Source organism: Monoraphidium neglectum, assembly GCF_000611645.1.
Source record: "Monoraphidium neglectum strain SAG 48.87 unplaced genomic scaffold scaffold03634, whole genome shotgun sequence".
Lineage (NCBI taxonomy): Eukaryota > Viridiplantae > Chlorophyta > Chlorophyceae > Sphaeropleales > Selenastraceae > Monoraphidium > Monoraphidium neglectum.
The window spans coordinates 4,525-6,277 of record NW_014009995.1 but is presented as its reverse complement, the minus strand read 5'-3'; the positions used below and the strand labels follow the sequence as shown (position 1 = coordinate 6,277).

The following is a 1,753-nucleotide window of genomic DNA, read 5'->3' as shown; positions in this document are numbered from 1 at the left end:
ATGTCGCCCATCTTCACGCCCGGCGCGGAGCCCGACGTGCCGCCTGTGTTTGTTGACCGGTTTGGCGCCAAGGGGTGGACGAGCCACGTGGGGGGCCAGGATAACAAGGTCGAGCACGCGCTGCTGCTGCAGCAGATCCAGACGGTGGACGAGAACGGGCAGCCCGTCAGCAAGGTGGGTTCACTTGGGGGTGTTTGAGGGTGTGTGGGAGAGGGTGTGTGCGTGTGTGTGTGTGTGTGTGAGTGGGGGGGAGAGAATGTGTGTGTCTGGGAGGGGGGGTAATGGGGTGTGTGTGTGTGTGTGTGGGCTGTGGGAATGGGTATGGGTATGGGTATGGGTGTGTGTGTGGGGGGTGGAAGGCAGCCTTGGCGGGTGGGAGACTGGAGCCTGGGGAAACAGGAAGCTGTGGGGGCAGGGTGCGTGGGCTGGGCCCTGGGTGTGTGGGGGGAGCGGGGCTTGGTGAGCGTGTGCGCCTGGGTTGTGTTTGTGAGACGGTTTGTGGCGGCTCAGGCGTTATACTTCCGGGCCCGGTCGCAATGAGATTGTGCCCACGTTGTGCGGCGGCCCGCAACAACCGCAAGCTGACAACCGACAACCGTCAACCGACAACCGCCAACCGCAGGGCACCAAGGTGGCTCGCGGGTACTACGCCGACAACGGGCCCCCCACCACGCTGTCCGGCACGGGCCGCGACGTGAGCCTGTCCTACCAGGGCTTTGCGGCGATGGATAACGTCCAGTTCGTCAACGGGAACCAGCTAGGCCGCAGGCTTCTGCTGCAGGTGGGGCGCGTGGTGCTGCCACCCCCCGCAGTGTGGGGTGCTGTCTTGTGACCTCTCTTTGCCTTCGTGTTTGTATGCGTGTGTGTGTGTGTGTGTACACATGTGCGCGTGTGGGGGTGTGGGTGGGTGGGGAGGGTTGGACTATTCCTGGTGAACACCGTGGCGGTAACAACCTACCCTGGGGTGACCTTTCTGGGCACCCCTGACAATCCCTAGACCTCAAATCACGCGCACCTGAACCCAAGTGCCTAGGACACCCTAACACACCGCACCAAGAGCGCACCCCACACCCCTGCATCCTGTGTCTCGAAAACTCCCAACCCCTTGCAACTCCCAAAACCCTTGACGCTCGAAAAGCTCCAAACAATAAATCCAAGACACACATCACGTCACACACACACACACACATCCCCCCCCAGGTCGACCAGGGCCTGAACCTGAAGCTTCCCCTGCCAGGCGGCCGCGCCCTCGGCTTCGGCGGCGGCCTCTACAACCGCGTCACCGCCGCCTTCACCAAGTTCGTGCAGCTTCCCGGCCTGGGGCCGCTGACTGATGATGATGTCTGGCTCAGGCGCAAGGCGCCCAACACGCTCGTGCTGCACGCGCGCGCCGGCAACTGCATAGGTGCGGGGGCCGCAGCCGTGGCCCCGTCGCGGGCGGGCGGGGGCTGCGATCGCCGCCCGCGCTTCGGGGCTCCGCTGATGGCGGGGGCGTCTCTGGCGTCTCTCCAACCCACGCTCATCTTTTGGGACACGGCTCACCTGCCCCAGCTGTGTGACGACGCCGCCCGCCCGCCCGCCCAGCTTTCGCACGGCCCGAGCAATGCGCATTGCATGAACCGGCAATCGAGAGTTTCCGTCGATTTACCGTTTGCCCAATCCCCAGGCGACATGGCGTCGTACGACTACTTTGCGCTGGGGGGGCCCTACAGCGTGCGCGGCTACAGCCCGGGGGAGCTGGGCGCCTGCAGGC

General features: G+C 64.8%; 1 protein-coding gene across 1 annotated transcript in view; it reads left to right on the top strand.

Moving 5' to 3' along the window:
- Positions 1-724: 724 nt before the first annotated feature.
- Positions 725-1,753, top strand: part of MNEG_13118 (Protein TOC75) — a gene marked incomplete at both ends in the record, with an annotated part of 1,908 nt that continues 879 nt past the window's right edge. Inside the window, 3 exons of the mRNA XM_014038410.1 lie at positions 725-781; positions 1,201-1,405; positions 1,667-1,679. Coding sequence (XP_013893864.1) covers positions 725-781; positions 1,201-1,405; positions 1,667-1,679 — 275 coding nt within the window. The remainder of the gene's footprint in view (positions 782-1,200; positions 1,406-1,666; positions 1,680-1,753) is intronic.